The 17,439-nt window shown below is 38.9% G+C and overlaps 1 protein-coding gene and 1 long non-coding RNA gene across 2 annotated transcripts; both read left to right on the forward strand.

The window, feature by feature from the left end:
* The first annotated feature begins 442 nt into the window (after nucleotides 1-442).
* On the forward strand, nucleotides 443-11,920 carry LOC114821708 (uncharacterized). The gene is made up of 10 exons (XM_070809728.1): nucleotides 443-753; nucleotides 7,928-7,956; nucleotides 8,212-8,315; nucleotides 8,731-8,890; nucleotides 9,375-9,655; nucleotides 9,848-10,086; nucleotides 10,713-10,930; nucleotides 11,043-11,141; nucleotides 11,229-11,309; nucleotides 11,411-11,920. Coding segments are annotated over exons 5-8 (732 nt in total). The 5' UTR covers nucleotides 443-753; nucleotides 7,928-7,956; nucleotides 8,212-8,315; nucleotides 8,731-8,890; nucleotides 9,375-9,381; the 3' UTR covers nucleotides 11,044-11,141; nucleotides 11,229-11,309; nucleotides 11,411-11,920.
* Nucleotides 11,921-15,384: 3,464 nt separating this feature from the next.
* Nucleotides 15,385-17,032, forward strand: LOC103413572 (uncharacterized). The gene is made up of 2 exons (XR_011574011.1): nucleotides 15,385-15,782; nucleotides 16,460-17,032. It is a non-coding gene; the product is annotated as an uncharacterized lncRNA (long non-coding RNA).
* The last annotated feature ends 407 nt before the right edge of the window (nucleotides 17,033-17,439 follow it).

Below are 17,439 nucleotides of genomic sequence, written 5' to 3' on the forward strand. Positions count from 1 at the left end.
TACTTGATCTCTGAACCCTTTTTTTTTTCGATTTTTTGTATATATTATCTCGAAGCATATACAAACAAGTTTGACGGTTGGATCGTTGAAATTAGTTTCGTACAATGTGTATCGCATCAAGTTAAATGGTATATATATTTATTAAGTAAATTTAAATTTAATTTTTTTTTACGTACAACACTTAAGAAATTAAATGATATGTATATTTATTAAGTAGCTACCAATTTATTAGTCAGGTTTTTATTAGAAAAATATATTATTGTGAGTTTTATGTAAAAAATAAATAAATTTAAAATGAGTAAAGCCACATTTTCAGTAATTTTTATAATTATTTTTTTAAATTAAAAATACCTTGCGCGACGTGAATTGTATACCTTCGTCGCGCAAGTTTTGATAATTTTGGCGCAAGTATTAAAAATAAGCGCCAGTTTTGATAATTTTTGACTAAATATTCCCACGCCCTCCTCTTCCCATACCCCTTCTCTCTCTCTCTCTCACTCGGTCTCTCTCTTCCGTAGCCTTCCTCCCCTTCCCAGACCCCTTTTCTCACTCTATAATTTCCCTCAAATCTGCTTTCTTTGCTAAAAAGGTAGCTAATCTGCTTTCTTTGTTGAAAGGGTAGCTATCGTATTGTTCTGCACCGTCGCCTGCACCACCGTCTCAGAAAAGTGAGCCAAAATCTCGCGAGAATCAGGCTGCACACGAGCGGATCCAAAGGCTAAACCTCCGATCTTGAAGTCGACACACCCAGAGGTAAAAATTTCTCATCCTCTCTCTTCGATTTCAGAATACTGTTATAGTTGGAGCCCCGACCTCATTTTGATATTAATCACTGAGATTTGATGAAAAAAGGAATATTAATTCATACGTATAAGTAGTTGAAAATTTTACATATTTGGTGGTTGAAATGAGGAAAGGGGATCGTATAACTTGTAAGGATTGCAAAGTTATACCAGGAGAGAGCGTGACTAATCAACATCGCTTGTTGGTGATGGATGTACATATCAAAAGAGTGAGAAAAAAGAACAAGACTTGGAAGTGCCCAAGGACTAGATGGTGGAATCTAAAAGAAGAAAAACAAGCCATTTTCAAAGAGAAAGTAATCACCCAGTGTGTGTGGGATAGAGAGGAGGAAGCTAACCAAATGTGGGATTCCATGGCTAGTTGTATCCGAAAAGTAGCAAAAGAGGTATTAGGAGAGTCCAAGGGCTTTGCCCCACACCAAAAGGAATCTTGGTGGTGGAATGAGGAGGTACAAGCAAAGGTGAAGGCTAAGAAGGAATGTTGTAAAGCCTTATACAAGGATAGGACCGATGAAAATGGTGAAAGGTATAGAAAAGCGAAGCAAGAGGCGAAGAAAGTTGTGAGAGAAGCTAAGTTAGCGGCTTATGACGATATGTATAAGCGACTAGATACCAAAGAAGGAGAGTTGGATATCTATAAACTAGCTAGAGCAAGGGAAAAGAAGACAAATGACCTAAACCAAGTGAGGTGCATCAAGGATGAGGATGGAAAGGTTCTTGCTACAGAGAACGCGGTTAAAGACAGATGGAAAGGTTATTTTCATAATCTTTTCAATGAAGGACATGAAAGGAGTGTTTCTTTAGGGGAGTTGAGTAACTCAGAAGAGTGTAGAAACTACTCTTTTTATCGTAGAATCCGCAAGGAAGAAGTGGGTGTAGCTTTGAAGAAGATGAAGCATAGAAAAGCAGTAGGCCCAGACGATATACCAATCGAAGTGTGGAAAGTTTTGGGAGAGACAGGTATAACATGGCTCACTGACCTTTTCAATAGGATTTTGAAAACGAAGAAGATGCCGAATGAGTGGCGAATGAGCACTTTGGTGCCTATCTACAAGAATAAGGGCGATGTACAAAATTGCATGAACTATAGGGGAATTAAGCTAATGAGTCATACAATGAAGCTCTGAGAGAGAGTCATTGAGCATAGATTGAGGCAAGAGACACGGGTTTCGGACAACCAATTCGGGTTCATGCCAGGGCGCTCAACCATGGAGGCAATCTATCTCTTACGAAGATTGATGGAAAGATATAGAGATGGGAAAAAGGATTTACACATGGTCTTTATAGATTTGGAAAAAGCGTATGATAGGGTCCCAAGAGACATTCTTTGGAGGATTTTAGAGAAGAAATGAGTACGAGTAGCATATATCCAAGCTATACAGGATATGTATGAAGGAGCAAAGACTGCTGTAAGAACTCATGAAGAACAAACCGAAAGTTTTCCTATAACTGTAGGATTACATCAAGGCTCATCCTTAAGTCCTTACCTTTTTGCGTTGGTAATGGATGAGTTAACAGGACATATTCAAGGTGATATTCCTTGGTGTATGCTTTTTGCAGACGATATAGTGTTGATAGATGAAACTCAGGAAGGGGTAAATGCAAAGCTTAACCTTTGGAGAGAAGTGTTGGAATCTAAAGGTCTTCGCCTAAGCCGATCAAAGACAGAATATATGGAGTGCAAGTTCAGTGCAAATGGAGGCCAAAACGAGTTAGGGGTGAGGATCGGAGATCAAGAAATACCAAAGAGCGACCGTTTTCGTTACCTAGGATCTATCTTGCAAAAGAACGGAGAATTAGATGGAGATCTCAACCATAGAATACAAGCTGGATGGATGAAGTGGAAGAGTGCATCCGGCGTGTTGTGTGACCGCCGTATGCCACTGAAGCTCAAGGGAAAATTTTATAGGACGGCAATAAGGCCGGTGATGCTGTATGGCACAGAATGTTGGGCGGTGAAGCATCAACACGTACACAAAATGGGTGTAGCGGAGATGAGGATGCTTCGTTGGATGTGTGGGCACACGAGAAAGGATAAGATTATGAATGAGGATATCCGGGGTAAAGTAGGAGTAGCCGAAATTGAAGGAAAGATGAGAGAAAATCGGTTACGGTGGTTTGGACATGTGCAAAGAAGGCCTACTGACGCTCCGATTAGAAGATGCGACTATGGGACAGAGGTTCAGGGCCGAAGGGGCAGAGGAAGACCTAGGAAAACTTTGGAAGAGACCCTAAGAAAAGACTTAGAGTACTTGGATCTAACGGAGGACATGACACAGGACAGAACACAATGGCGTTCTAAGATTCATATAGCCGATCCCACTCAGTGACTTGGATTTTCCAAGTCTCCAACCGAGAAGTTTTCCTCACTCGGGAAATTAAGGGAACACTACCTCAACCTATATGCTTCACTCACAAAGCTTCAACATACAAGCTTCAACAAAAGAAAATTCAAAGAACTTAGCGAAGAAGGCTTTGGTGTATTTAACACAATACGTTGAAATGAAGGAAAGCTTATTTATTGATATCCCCGATAAGTTACAAATATGTACATATACTTGAGTCAAAATAAACAAACAAGAGGGAGCCTTCACAAAGGTTGCTTAGGAGAAGTCTCAGCAGTCGGTAGAGCCCCAGAAAGAGAAGGCACCGGAGGGGGATCATTCGGAGCCTCAGTACTGGACAAAACCCTAGAAGGAGGAGGCATCAGAGATTGACCATTTGGAGCTTCATTACGCGGTACAGCCCCAGAAGACGAAGGCAATAAATGCCTTTGGAACAAACCCACAAATCTCTGATGATCAAGTAAAACCTGACCATCAGATTCCTTCATCTGGTCAAGCTTCCTCTTCATGTTTGTAGCATAGTCATGTGCGAGCCGGTGCAACTGTTTATTCTCATGCTTGAGCCCTCTAATCTCCTGTTTGAGACTCATCACTTCAGCCGCCAATGATTCAATTTGGCGGGTTTGAGCAAATAGGCGTTGGGCCATATTAGACACAGAACCTGCACACTGAACACTGAGAGCCAGAGAATCCTTAACAGATAACTCATCAGACCGTTTGGAAAGTAGTCTGTTATCTTTGGGAGTGAGAAGGTTCCTGGCCACTACCGCAGCGGTCATATCATTCTTCATCACGGAATCCCCAACGGTAAGAGGACCAGTAGGGGAGACGAAGGATGGGCGCCATATGTTGTCTGGAGAAGGCGGGGCTGCCTCTTCAACAAGGTTCAAGTCAAAACGACGGTCGGAGGGGCCAGACATTTTCAAATGTGTTGAAGAGAGAAGAGGTCGGACAAATCAAGATCTTAGAAGTGCAAGAATGGAGCTTCTACTGGTGGATATTCAAGTGTGCTTTGGAACTTAATGTCAGCCCCTATAAAAATCTGCACTCGACGAAGCTTCAGAAATCGAAGAGGCGCCTGCTCAGAAATCGAAGAGGCGTTTGCTTTCTCAAAAGCAAGGCTGCTCAGAGACCACGAGGGTCGATCTCAGAAATCGAAGAGGTGTTTGCTTTCTCAAAAGCTGGGCTGCTCAAAGACCACAAAGGCCGATCTCAGAAATCGAAGAGGCTTGCTTTCTCAAAAGCTGGGCTGCTCAGAGACCACGAGGGCCGATTTCAGAAATCGAAGAGGCACCTACTTTTCCAGCCTTGTCAGCACCTGTCACACGCACACTCAGCTTTGCGGAAATTATGGGCATTCTGTCGAAGATTTCTGGCGAAGTAGAAAGCACATGAATCGTACTGTTCAATCACCCACTTCCCACACGCAACAGTAGCTCATGGGTACCAAAGAATTGTAAAGAAACAACACTAACAAAGTTTAGACACATAAATTTTGAAGGTCTAGCTACCATATTATTACCCACAAGGGTAAAGGAACAGTACCACTGCTGGATAATTGGAAAGTCCCGGTGTGTCAACCTCTGTGCTTCGTGGCAAGGTAGACTAGCAAACATGCCCAACCTTTACTCACATTCGAGAAAACACTCCTAACAAGATTGCTTGCTCCAAAATCGAAGAGGCACCGCCCTCCGAATCTTGAGAGCCAGACTCCTAACATGATTACTTTCTCAAAAATCGAAGAGAGGGTAAAGGAACAGTACCACTGCTGGATAATTGGAAAGTCCATGTGTGTCAACCTTTGTGCTTCGTGGCAAGGTAGACTAGCAAACATGCCCAACCTTTACTCACATTCGAGAAAACACTCCCAACAAGATTGCTTGCTCCAAAATCGAAGAGGCACCGCCCTCCGAATCTCGAGAGCCAGACTCTCAACATGATTACTTTCTCAAAATCGAAGAGAGGGTAAAGGAACAGTACCACTGCTGGATAATTGGAAAGTCCCTGTGTGTCAACCTCTGTGCTTCGTGGCAAGGTAGACTAGCAAACATGCCCAACCTTTACTCACATTCGAGAAAACACTCCCAACAAGATTGCTTGCTCCAAAATCGAAGAGGCACGGCCCTCCGAATCTCGAAAGCCAGACTCCCAACATGATTACTTTCTCAAAAATCGAAGAGACACCGCTCTCCGAATCTCGAGAGCCAGACCCCCAGCAGGATTGCTTTCTCAAAAATCGAAGAGGCATCGTTCTCCGAATCTCGAGAGCCAGACCCCCGACAGGTCTGTAATATTCACACGCAACATCAGCTTTCCAGATACCACAAACCACTTTTTCAAAGTGCTCTGACAGAGTTAAAACATGTGAAGCTGGCAGCCCCCACTACCGTGCTATAACCAAGCAGGGTAAAGGAATAGCATTATTACTTGATGTTGGAGACTCCTATATATGTCGACTTCCATCCCTAACGGACAGGCAGACCTGCAAAAATGCTCAACCCTTTCTCTTATCTGAGAGGGCACTCCCAACAAAGCCTTTCGAAATATTCAGCTTTCTTTCCCCCCGATAATACCTCTGTAAACAAGCTATACTAGAGCAAGAATATCTCATATCATCAGGGTTAAAAGCAAGAGTATCCCATATCATGCTTTTTCCCTGTCTTTTCCTTTGGCCTTGTTCTTACCTGCAAGACAAGGAGAAAGAGAGCAATCAGTCAGCACTTGGAATCAAGCTTCCAGCCAGGAACTGACTGCCTGGAACCCCTTACCTGATTACTTACCTGGCATTGCTCTCGAGTACTCATCTTCAACATCTTATGCTTCCAGGAAAGATACCGCATCTGCCTGAGGAACAGATAGGGCAAGTGAGAAGGATACAAGGAAGTATGTGGAGACAAGCGTAACAGCACACGTGCCGATACATCCACTACTCTATCAAAAGCAAAAGTATCACATATCAGCAGGGTCGAACGTACTCTAGATTTGATGGACTTGTTTTGACCCTCAAATTCTTCAGTCGGCCTTATACTCTGGAGGAAAGAAAACCCTCCAGCCCAGTTCAAGAATAAGCCTGTGGAAAGTTACTTCTTCAAAAGCAAAAGTATCCCATATCATCTCTCCTCATTTTTCTTCTCTTTATCCTTCATGCTGCCTGCAAGATAGGGAGACTGTGAACAATCAGCCGGAGCTCTGATTGCTTACCTTGTCTGTCACCTCTTTCAGCAGATCCCCCAGCTCGGCGACTTGGGGGACTCCTACTACATGGTTTGTATCTCGCTTGACCAAGCATGAAACTACAAGTAAGCTTCAAGTGAAATTGATACATTACCTTGTGCATCTCCACCAGTTACAGATACCACCCCTGGATGGAGGAAGAGTACTTCCAGAGAAGATGCCACATCTACCTATGAGACAGATAAGGCAAGTCAAGACGATACCACACTCCGGTACTTAGAAGTTTCGTGGCTACGAGATCATTCTCCCACAATATCTCCTAATGTCATTTGTACTAAATCATTCACTTGTACTCACTAAAGGAGAGCTTGAACCTATGTACTTGTGTAAACCCTTCACAATTAATGAGAACTCCTTTATTCCGTGGACGTAGCCAATCTGGGTGAACCACGTACATCTTGTGTTTGATTTCCTATCTCTATCCATTTATATACTTATCCACACTAATGACCGGAGCAATCTAGCGAAGATCACAAAAAGTGACCGTTTTCGCTACCTAGGATCTATCTTGCAAGAGAACGGAGAATTAGATGGAGATCTCAACCATAGAATACAAGCTGGATGGATGAAGTGTAAGAGTGCATCCGGCGTGTTGTGTGACCGTCGTAGGCCACTGAAGCTCAAGGGAAAATTTTATAGGACGGCAATAAGGCCAGCGATGTTGTATGGCACAGAATGTTGGGCGGTGAAGCATCAACGTACACAAAATGGGTGTAGCAGAGATGAGGATGCTTCGTGGGATGTATGGGCACACGAGAAAGGATAAGATTGGGAATTAGGATATCCGAGGTAAAGTAGGAGTAGCCAAAATTGAAGGAAATATGAGAGAAAATCGGTTCCGGTGGTTTGGACATGTGCAAAGAAGGCCTACTGACGCTCCGGTTCGAAAATGTGACTACGGGACAGAGGTTCGGGGCCGAAGGAGTAGAGGAAGACCTAGGAAAACTTTGGAAGAGACCCTAAGAAAAGACTTGAGTACTTGGATCTAACGGAGGACATGACACAAATGAGCGCAATGGCGTTCTAGGATTCATATAGCCGACCCCACTTAGTGGGAAAAGGCTTTGTTGTTGTTGTTGGTGGTGGTGGTTGAAATGATAAAAATGATCGATTGTGGTGTTCAGTTATGTCATTTTTAGTAGCAAAGTTTTGGACTTCTGAATGCAATAATGTTACTTGTTTCTCAAAATAGAATCACTGAGATTAGATGAAAAGGTGGTTTAGTTAGAAGAGTTGGATTATAGAAGCGAATCTGCTTTCTTTGCTGAAAGGGTAGCTATCGTATTGTTCTGCACTCAAAATTTTGCATAAAGGATTCAAAATTTTGTATCCGAAGTTTGTTTAGTTTTTGTTAGTCTTATTATTGCAGGCACTATTATGTTCTTGCCTAACTATTGAATTTTAGTATTCAAAGTGGAGCAGTTGGTTCATTATGCCTCTTCCATGTCATTCTTGGATCCTAAATCTTCCAATTTGTTGCAGCGTCCTTCTACCAGAATAGTTTTCCCGGTGTTCTCAATTACTGACCTTTTTTTGGCTTTGCAGGATCATATCATATGGACGCCTGGCTTTTGGTTGGTCTTGATCCTAACTTTCTTTGGCAAGCTAGGAGTAACTTTTTCCTTTTTTTTTTCCTATTCCGTTTTCAATGACCCTAATTTTTGCCTACTTTGCTTAAAGAAGACTATACAATTGTTTGTCCTAAATCCTGAAAGGTCGCTAAAATTTAAATACCCGTCTACATTTCTTAAAACATGATTTAATGGATGGAAGGTTAGAGGTGGTAAAAGGTGCAAAATAGTAGTTTTAATTCATTCTTGTGTTTCCAGATTGCAGCAATCTCCTAATCTATTGGCTTTCGGTTCGCTGGTAATGTGATGTTGTCTCTGTCTTGGCTTGAAGCATCTCACTCATATGTATTCAATCTGAAAAGGTAATCCTAACTCTTGTTATTGTTTTCAACAACCCAACTTTTGCCAATTTTTGCTTTAGAGTGCTGTTTCTGTATTGTATTGGTATTAAGCTGTTAAAGTTTATTTATTTGAACTGAGGTATTCTATTTTGTTCTTTGAACCTCCATTATTTACTGAAGGATTATGCATCTTTTTTTGCTTTCTTGTTTAGTACATACACTTGCTCATAAGTTGTTTTTTCTCTATTCTGAATTTATCTCCTCCATGCATCTCTTCTTTCATTGCATTTGCATGGGTGGTGACCTTTAAGTACCTTTTCGTATGCATTTAGTAATAAAAAGGAATTGGGTTTTTTTAGTTTATGGGATTGTGTAGGTACATTCTTGGACTTTAGAATTGGTTTTAGTGAATTGGGTTTTATTTGGTTTTGTGCAGGGAGAGCTTGTGCGTGCTTTAGGAGGAGCTGTGGCATCCACATCTCTTCTTGGAGTTCCTCTTGGACATAACTCCTCGTTTCTTCAAGGGCCGACCTTTGCACCTCCAAGGATTAGAGAGGCTATCTGGTGTGGGAGCACCAACTCAACAACTGAAGAAGGTATCTAATTATCTCAATTAGTAGCAAACTTTTGCTTCTCAAAACATTCAGTTTCGAGAAGATTGGCTGCCCTGCTCGTGTTCTCATTAGAATAACTTTTATGTTATAGTTATATATAGATGTTGAATGTTTTGCTCTTTTTTATCAATTTCGAGAAGATTGGATGCCCTACTCGTGTTCTAATTAGAATAACCCACATATCCCATGTAAAGTTTATTCTAAACCTTTCATGAGGTGGAACAAATCAGTGAAAAAATCTATCATTTTTGCTCACAAAATACACATACTGCCACGGTTTAACTAATTTGATCCTTCTATAGTGATTCTCTTTTAAGGTTTGTTCAGATGCAAGAAAGGATTAGTTTAAATATTCTTGTATTGATATTATTGCTCTAATTACTTATATTACTTTGGTTGCTATTTTATTAGTTTCAAATGCAAGAAAGGGTTAGTTTCTAATGTTATATTTTTATGGTTCATAAAGTGTATAGATGTCGCAGTTGATCACTCGTCGTCGGAGTGTGTCCAATGCAGCTCCTGCATTATCAGCATTTAGTGCTCCAGGCGTGAGTGCTCCATTGATTGGGGAGCCTACACCCCTTACGGAGGCTACTCCTACGACGTCCCAGGTGCCCGTATCATCAACGTCATCAGTGTCAGTTGAGCCCCTCAGTGCACGGCGGCCTCACCGGCGCCGCCGCGAGCCGGAGCCTTCTGATCACACTTCCTCGTCCTCCAGAGTCGAGGATGGGGCCTCCCAACCAGGTAGTTTTTTTTCTAATTCTCACTACGTTGCATTTTCTTTTCATTTCAAAACTATTACTTTTATGATTGTGAAAATGTGTTGCGGGTTGTGAATTACTGTTTTAAGGTACTTTTATGATTAGGGGAGGTTTTGCCGAATTTTCTGTACAAATTTAAGCTTAGGGTTTTTACCATTTAAGTTTTTTTGGGCAGCTAAAAAAAACACCAGGGGGCCCAATCGAATGTTGAAGGAGCTACAGCTTGTACGTATGTCTGCCTCCTTGATCAAGATTGCGTATGATGAGCGACATCGTGGAGCGGTTACCTCACAGCAGCATAACAGCGTCGTTAATTGCTGTGGTTTTATTATTAGGAATTTTTGTCCTATGCGGTGGGAGAGTTGGGCAAAAATTCCCGAGGAGACAAGGACCCTGGTGCGAGACAATTTGGAGGTTAGTATATTAATTTTTAGCAAAGTCAACATCTTTCTCTGCTTAAACTAGTGCAGGGCCATCATCTTGATTAGTTAAGTCAAGATCTTTCTCTCAATTTCTGTTTGGTTGCTAAGAAAATGTAGGGGGGGGAAAGAAAATGTAGAGCATGTCCTTAGTAACAGTTATTTGGAAGCCAATGTGATTAACTGACTGTTAAAGTGGGATATGAAATGCTTGTATGCAATAGGTTACCTTTATGGAATTGCATTAAATTGTACATGCATGACTTTTTTTTTCTTTTTAGGTAAAGTATATATAATAGTAGTTGGCTTACATCCTAACAAATCATTTAACATGCTACTGGAATAGTTGATCTTGAGTTACAGTCAGTGCAGTTACAACCTTTCTATAAAATGTTGAATTTCCACCTTTGGTCTCTGTACCGGTGGAAAGAGGCTCGCATGGGAGATCAGAACCCCACTCTTGAGATCTTTCAGAATATAAACATTATGTTTGCTTCCTAACAAATTAAGATTCTAGTTATTATTGTAAACCGACAAACTTTATCAATATCTTATAAACTAGTTGTCAATTATTCTGATACATGATCATTTTGTTTGTCATTTTGTTTTTCATATTTGTAGGTTGTTTTTGAAATGGAGGACATATCCCCTGAGGTCAGTGCCTACTTAGAGGAGACCTTAGCAAGCCGGTACAAAGATTGGAAGACGCTCTTCACAAGCATTATCAGCTATGGTAATCTCCGGAGATTGCTCGCCTACAGGGTTGCCCACTCGAGTATAAGGAACGGCGAGAGGATTGGGAGTGGCTCTGCACACATTTTACGGATCCAAAATTTTTGGTATGTACATAATACTTTAATAATAATTTATTGTTTTTGTTATTTTATTTAAGCTTTTTTTAATAATTTCTTTCAAATAGTCGCACTAACATATATATTGTATGTTTAACAGAAGAAATCTGCTGCTGGCAAGAAAGCTCGGGACTCAAAGACACTTCTCCACCATTCTGGTTCGAAGCCCTTTTCGTATAGGGTTGAGGCATGACGTGAGGTAAAAGTATATTAATTTTGAAATTTTATACAATTTATTTTTTATTATTGATTAATAAATTTTTCTTAATGTTTTTTTTTTCTTTAGGAGGGTTCTAAGTTCCCACAGATTGACCTGTTCAAGCAGGTTTACGTTCATCCCAACAATGAGAACAGTGACCAGCTTTATGTAAGTATATGTAATTGTTATTTTTCTTATTTTTATGAATCGTTCAAATATTATTTATATTTTGTTATTAAACATTATATGTTTTTTCTTTATTATTACAGGGTGATATGGTGGAAAAGAGCACTGTTATTCTCCAAGAAGCAACATCGCAGCTTCCCTCGGAGACCCCGATTGAGGACATCATTGTACCCAAGGATGCAGATGTTCAGATCGTGACTGAGGTCCTGGATCAGAAGTTCGGTCGTCGTCATGGTAAGGTTGTTCGGTGTACGGGGAAGGCGAGGGTTCGTGAAACGGGTGCCTCTTCTTCCAGATTGTCCACAGGAGAGGTCAATTCCTTGAAGGAGGAAGTGACAACCCTAAGAGGTCAGGTTGCGGCCCAGGGCGAGAGGATGAATATGATTCTTCAGGCCTTAGGGATGTCCGGCCTCCAAATCCCGACGATGCCAGCACCTAATGTTGCTCCACCTTCGACTTCCCAGCCATTTCGCCCAGACGATACCGAGTAGCATGATGTATTAAACTTAGAAGACTTGTAGTTTTTTATTTTTTTTGTTCGGACAAACGTACATTTTCATATATTCTGTAATTAATTACTTTTTCTTGGTTTATTAATTATTGTTTAGCATTTAATTATAATATTCAATAATTTAATTATAATATTTATTAAAAATTAAATAAAAAAATATAAATGACACAAAAAAAAAAAAAAAAACTTTGCGCGACGCAGGACCTCCCTACGTCGCGCAAACCCTTCCTTCACTGCCTTCGCGCGACGGTTCTTGCGCGACGAAGGTTTGTTTCGCTAATTTTTGGGCGACGTATTTTTTACTTTGCGCGACGAAGGTCCTACGTCGCGCAAAGTCTTTTTTGTACTAGTGATTGACTGATAATAAACGAATGGGAGAGAGAGAGAGAGAGAGAGAGAGAGAGAGAGAGAGAGAGAGAGAGAGAGCCGCGACGAAGGTCCTACGTCGCGCAAAGTCTTTTTTGTACTAGTGTATAATTGACTGATAATAAACGAATGAGAGAGAGAGAGAGAGAGAGAGAGAGAGAGAGAGAGAGAGAGAGAGCTAGAGAATGAGAGAGATTTTAAACCATGGAGAAAAGGGCCATGCTTCAGTAGGTGGTTTGATTTCAACTTTGATGAGCTCTCTCCAAAAAAAAACTCAGTGCATGGTTTCTATAGTTTCACAATTTAGTTTAGTGAAACAAAAAAAGAAATATTATTGATTGGTAACCCTATTATAAAATAATTGCAAGGACAATTATATTGCGTAGATTATGAATTTGTCAATTTTTTCGTAGTCCTAACTTGAAATGAACTTTTGTTTGCAAATTTAGGATTTGTATTTTCTAAATGGGTGTAGAGAAAAATTAATAAATTGAATTAAGTTTGTGAGGATAGTTTAGGTAGTTAATTTGGGTTTAAAAAGATATTGGTAGTTTAATTAAAAGTAATATGGGTGAAAAAAGTAAATTGGATGTAAAAAGAGGTTACATAGGTTCAAATAAAACTTGGGCATTCATTTGGGCATTCCCTTTTTGTTACAATACCATTAATACAAGTGTTTTTTTCTTCTTTCATATTACTTTGATATAGCTGATGCTAAGAACAAAAGGTTATACCCCAAAAGAGCAACATATGTATTTCAAAGTCGATTAACCATTGGATCCCAAAAATTTCAGCTATTTGATGATCTTTTCACTTGGATGGTTTAAATAAATTTTGGTTTTGACTATGTAAACTAAGGAGGTAAAGTTGTACTGTTCGCACTTAGGTGTTATAACTTTAGGATCCAATCACTTATACTTTTTTTGGTTTTTTTGACAAACTATAAGTTTATTAGGTTAAATTGTTAGTTATTAGAAAGGAGGGAGATCGGTGGGATCGAACTAGCACTGTGGTGCATAGCGCCCTCTGCAATCCAACGAGATTTTGATTATAAGAAGAATGTGAGGATCAATATACCTATCAACTTTAAAGTAGGTCAAGATCTCATATTTGGGTCAGTGGCCTGCAACTGATCACGCTGATATTGTTCCAACTTAATCGCATGCATAGTAGTAATTTACCATATTCAAAATAGTAATATGTTTTGTCAAGTTTTTGATGTAGGATTGCATTTTTTGCAACATTCTCCCTCACGTCGAACCATGTCTTTAATGGGTCACACGTGTAACCAATTTCATATAGGTAACTTTTTTTGCAGAAGATTTGTCGTCAAGGTCAAGGTCTTGTTCACAATCAGAATGGTTGAGGTCATGGGAATACTCTCTGATACTATGTCAAGACCTCATAGTTGAGTCAGATGTCCACAACTAATCAAATCGATATAATCTCATTTCCAAAAGTAATCACACCAACACTATCTCAACTTAACCAAATGCAAAACCTAACAAATTTTAAATTTTATCATAAAATGCCTCGCTATTATTAATTTTGAAACCATTCATCTATAAGTAGTAATATATCATGTCACGTTTTTAATTGTAGAATTACATTATTCAACAAAAAATGTATAATTTACCTACTCCTATACTTATGCCGTTACTCATCAAACAATGTCAAATATATCATATATGGGTATGAAAGATGAAGATGGTAGATGTTTCTTTCTTGCACCTAAGCTATTAAATGGGGACATATATAAATTGTAGAACAGCCTCTTGCATGATTGCATCTTATCCAATCGACACAAACGAAACTAAATTATATTCATCATTTAATTCAAAAAGCAGAGAAATTTTTGGGGTGTCAGGAATACGATACGGTACACTAAATGTAATAATACAATTAATTGAAAACTTTAAAAAAAAAATTCCAATCAACAATCAATTGTATCATTACACTTAATGTACCGAAACGTGTACTCGGCACACTACAAAATCTCTCCAAAAAGCGTATACAAACACAACAACCACAACAACTTTATGGACGGCAAATTTGTTGAAATGCATTTAAGCAAGCTTTTATTTTGTCCATAAGAATTGAGATATCCAACTGCATCGATGTCGTGCCCTGCAACAACTCACACCTTATAATTTACAAATTTAATATATTATATTATCATTACGCATGAAATCCAAATCCAAACTCGAGCAGAAAGCTTATATTCAGTTTAATTGTAAATTTTCTATACATTTACGTACGTAGATATATATTTTTTCACACATGCATGCAGCTTGAGCATCATGAGAAGAAGATGGACGAACGTAAGCACAAAACATTTCAGCAGTTTTTTCATACAAGTTGAAGGGAACTTTCAATATATATTACGTACACATCTTTTTCCCATAACTGCAAATATATGCTAATAAGTCCACGAGCTCTCTCTCTCTAAGAATTACCACATCGCATATAAAATCTATTGATAAGCATGCATAAATTTGAATATATAAGCATTTATGTTTTCATATTGGTTGCAGTTGCACCACAAAATCTTATATTAAAAATTAATATAAGGCGTCAAAAAAGTTGGAAGGGAGGTAATATTGCTAATATTGAAACATATACTTACGGAATTAAAATGTGACACATATCTTGATTATCTTATTAAGTACACTAATTTGAAGAGAAATAACTTTTGCACATTTTTTCTTTCTTCATTTGCAATCTTGTTTATTTTTGGCATTTTTTTGGTTTTATTTTCGATTCAAAGACTAGAAATACACATATATTTGCATGAGAAAAAAAAACATGTGATATCATTTCCGGACCTATATAGAGCTCGTTTGGATGTGCTTTTAAAATTATTGAAAGCGCTTTTGGTGAAAATATTTTTTGAAACAATCCTTAATAAAAATTCTAGTAAATCCTTGAAAAGCACTTAAAGTGCTTATTGGAAGAAGCACATAACTAGTGCTTCTTGTAGAAAGCACTTAAAGTGCTTTTGGAACCCAAAAATATTTTATCTAAAAGCGCTTTCAGTCATTTTAAAAGCACATCCAAACGAACCAATATTTATGCAAACAATATCCAAAACCCAAATAAATCAAAGTTATAGAAATGTCATCATAATATCTTATAGTTTGTAAACATATATATACAATCCCTTCACTCACTATTGCATTTCTAGTTATAAAGATGGAAGCCCTGTGCCATGGAGGAGGCATTGTCCAAGCCCTAAACACTAGTGTACGGAAATGAAACTCAGACGTTGGTTCTTGCTCATGGGTTTCGTGCAGACCAGACAATTTGGCACTTCCTCATCCCATTTCTTGCATGCTACTTCAAGGTTGTGGTTTTTGACTGGGTTTAATCTCCAAATGTTGATCCCAAACTCTATGATCCCAAAACGTACTCGAACTTCAGTGCTTACGCAGAAGACCTGGTGTGCCTTCTTGATCATCTCAATGTTAAAAAAGGACTGTATATTTGGGTCACTCCATGACTGCCATGGTTGGATGCATCGCTTCTGTTCAAAGACCACAACTCTTCCAGCACCTTATCCTACTAAGTGGCTCTCCCAGGTCATCTCTCTCTCTCTCTCTCTCTCTCTCTCTCTCTCTCCACACATAAAAAGGATCAGTTACTAGTACGGATTCCGTTTTACTGTAGAAAAAATGATAGGAATAGGACCATGTATTCACCATATAGACCTCTTATATGTTTTATTGTTCCTCCTTTTTTGCTCCCGAGTACATTAAATTCACATCGTCCCATTTCTATTACAATGAAATGAAATCCCTGCTAAGAAGGGGCTCGCACATGTACACAATGATTGTAAACTACCGATGATTAAGTTTATTCTTACATGAATATAAATGCACAGTTCATATTCACAATTTCACAATCATAAGTATACAATAATGCAGTAAGTAGACAAAAAAAAAAACATTATACCATTACTTATACATATACGATCATCATTATTTTCTTGCCATTGTCTTTTGGACAGTTGAGTTCCTTTTGTACGCCGGACTGTACCAACCATGTACTAATCTCTCATAGTATATTGTCCCCGTCATATGTTATTCTAGTTACTTCAACATATATCTTTTTCCTTTTTTCAGTTAAATTCCTTGTATTAACCATATTATACACAAATAAGTCTCGCGTAATATGTGACTAGTAAACATGTTACAGGTAAACAATACCACATTGTGTCGACACCGGACACTTAGTTTTACGTTTATTTTGCTTTTAGGTACCTCAACACCACAGCATACACCGGAGGCTTCACCAGACCACAACTGGATGCGCTCTTCAACGAAATAGGGAACAACTTCACAAGTTGGGTTCCAAGTTTTGCCCCAACACCAATAGGTGTAAACGACACACGTGCGATCACCGAGTTCGAAAACAGTTTGGGAAGAATGAGCCCTAGGATTGCTGTAAGGGTAGCTAGAGTTGTGTTTCTGAGCGACCTCAGAAGAATTCTGCCACAAATTATTGTTCCTAGTAGCATAATCCAGTCCAGAAAAGATTTTATCGTTCCGAAATCGGTTGCATTTTACATGAAGAAGAAGCTTGGTGGTCCTGCAAAAGTCAAGATCATAAACACAGAAGGCCATTTTCCTCAGTTGACAGCTTACCTTCTGCTCTTAAAAGTTCTCAAAAAACTTGTTCACATCAAATAGATATGCATATATATTATGTATTTGGTTAAAAGCTTTGGCACTGCCTTAAAGCAAATTATTTTTTGGTTTTATGCGGGAGTACATTTTTTGTTGTAATTTGTTGCTTCACTAGAAATATACCATATTGTTTTTCTCTTTTACTACTGAAGTTGTAGGATAATGTTATTCATATACTCATTTTTACCTCTCACATACCTTTATTAATTTTGGTCATTGATCTTCTTCAATCCATTTGATGCGACGGTTGTAAATTAAAAGGAATGTGTGAGAAGTAAAAATGAGTGTGTAGATTGTAAATAGCCCATAAATCATAAAACCTAGTGCTAAAACATTGTTCATGCAGTGGAATAATGATTTTGCCCCCGATTTACTTTTCTTTTTTTCCTTTTTTTTTCAGCTCGCACAGTAAAATAACGGATTTGCCTATGTGGAACACGTGTGGTCATATGGTATAGCTAAAATAGGAGAAGATTGTGGTCCCATGTAGGTATACATATCATCACCACTACCAAATAATTCCTACTAATTATTTCCCTAACATGTAAGG

This window comes from Malus domestica, chromosome 12 (genome assembly GCF_042453785.1).
Source record: "Malus domestica chromosome 12, GDT2T_hap1".
NCBI lineage: Eukaryota > Viridiplantae > Streptophyta > Magnoliopsida > Rosales > Rosaceae > Malus > Malus domestica.